Consider the following 1632-nt stretch of genomic DNA (forward strand, 5'->3'; position numbering starts at 1 on the left):
TATTTCCCATCATGATTTCACAGCCATGGAGCTCGTCCCAGCCTGCAGAGCGCTTGTAGAGTTGATAGCTGTGAAGGAGCAACCCGCGGCGGCTGCTTTACAAAGCCCCATTCCCGCCGCGAGTTTGCAGCAGGACACGCCTACCGCCTTTCGGCCGAACCTTGTGGCTCCTGTATTCGCCGTCCCACTCCCCCCTGCCGCCCCGTCCCCCCTCCACATGGCCCCTGGCACCCCACCTGCCCCCACTATCCCTCCCTCCACCCCGATCCGCGCCATCCCGCTGCTCCCTGCTCCAGCGGTATGAGCCCCCGGTTCCACCGGCATCGTCACGCACCCCTTCCTTGCTTCCGCCCCATCGAGCCCGCCCACTATCATTGTCACGGACCTGCCTGCCCCCCCTCAGTCCTGCGGGGCCGACCGCTCGCCCCTACCCATCTGCGATTTCGCCAGCTGCTGCGGCCACGCCTCCCGTGGCTGCGGCCATCACCACCGCGAGTCCTCCGCAGTGCCACGCCGCTTTCCCTCCCCTGCCCCCCCCCGTGCGTGCTGCCGCAGGAGCCTGGCCGCCCTGCCTGCCTGCGCCAGACCCCGAGCTGGCGGCTGTGGTGCCATGGCTCCCCAGCCCCGATTTCTCCTCTGGTGTGCACATGCCCATGGCTCCCTTTGTGCCCCCTGGGGTTCCGGCAAGGTTCCCCGGTCCCAGCATTCCAGCGACATTCCCCAGTCCTGGCACCGCGGTGCTGGACCTCATGGACCCTGCGCTGACAGCCGCAGCCCGGCCGCGGTGCTCCGCCAGCAACCCCCCCCCGGTGCTTGCCGTGCACATCCCGGTTTTGGAGACGGCGCCCTCTTCCCTGCCTGCCGCTACTCTGGCCCGACCCCCCGGTGGCTCCGCTCATGCCCACACTGCCCCCCATGTTTGTGGCTGCCGCGCCGAGAGTCGTGCCTCCCTCCGAACCCGCAGCAACAGCCCAGCCTCCCGCCCCTAGCCCCACTGGAGCGACTCCGTTGGTCGCCGCGCTGCCACCGCTCGCCCCCCCAGCCCTGGGCTGGGCCGTGCCGGCTCCACCGCAACCCTCCGCATCCGAACTGCTGCGTGGCATGGCCCCGCCGCTTGCAACCATGGATGCCCCGTTCCCGCCCACAGCCGGGGCCGCACTGCCTGCCGCGCCCCCAGTTCCAGCTGGGATGCTGATGAACACAGACAGGCAGCCCCTGCCTGGCGCGTCCACCATGATGCCGCCTCTCGCCGAACCGTTGGGACGGCCCGCGCATGCGCACTTGCTGTTTCCCTGAAACCAGCAAGCCCCGCCTCCACCCCCCACAGCCTTGGCCATAGCTCTGACACAGCCTCCCGGTCCCGACCCGCCATCTGCCACGGTGCAGCCCTAGCTGGCATCCCTGTGCCCTGGCGCACTGCTCCCGCCGCCCCAATGTCACGTTGCACGAACGCCGCTGCCGCCGCCAGAGCCGATTTTCACAATTCCAGAAGTGTATTCATTCGTGCCTCCAGCACGGCCAGTTCCTGCTCCAACAGTCCCAGCTGCACCCTCTCCGCAAATAATCCCTCCCGCAGCTCTGTCCACCATGCCACCACCACAGCTCCAGCCCACTGTTCCCGTGCATCTGCAG

General features: G+C 68.5%; 1 protein-coding gene across 1 annotated transcript; it reads right to left on the reverse strand.

Moving 5' to 3' along the window:
* Window positions 1–377: 377 nt before the first annotated feature.
* LOC134565263 (uncharacterized PE-PGRS family protein PE_PGRS20-like) lies at window positions 378–1337 on the reverse strand. The gene has a single exon (XM_063424768.1). It carries the CDS (start codon window positions 1335–1337, stop codon window positions 378–380), a length of 960 nt encoding a protein of 319 aa, XP_063280838.1.
* Window positions 1338–1632: the final 295 nt, after the last annotated feature.

This window comes from Prinia subflava (assembly GCF_021018805.1).
Source record: "Prinia subflava isolate CZ2003 ecotype Zambia chromosome W unlocalized genomic scaffold, Cam_Psub_1.2 scaffold_49_NEW, whole genome shotgun sequence".
Taxonomy (NCBI): Eukaryota; Metazoa; Chordata; class Aves; order Passeriformes; family Cisticolidae; genus Prinia; species Prinia subflava.

Bases quoted from the DNA above. Each gene is read 5' to 3' on its own strand.
- LOC134565263 (XM_063424768.1), bottom strand. From the start codon at position 1,337: ATGGCCAAGGCTGTGGGGGGTGGAGGCGGGGCTTGCTGGTTTCAGGGA.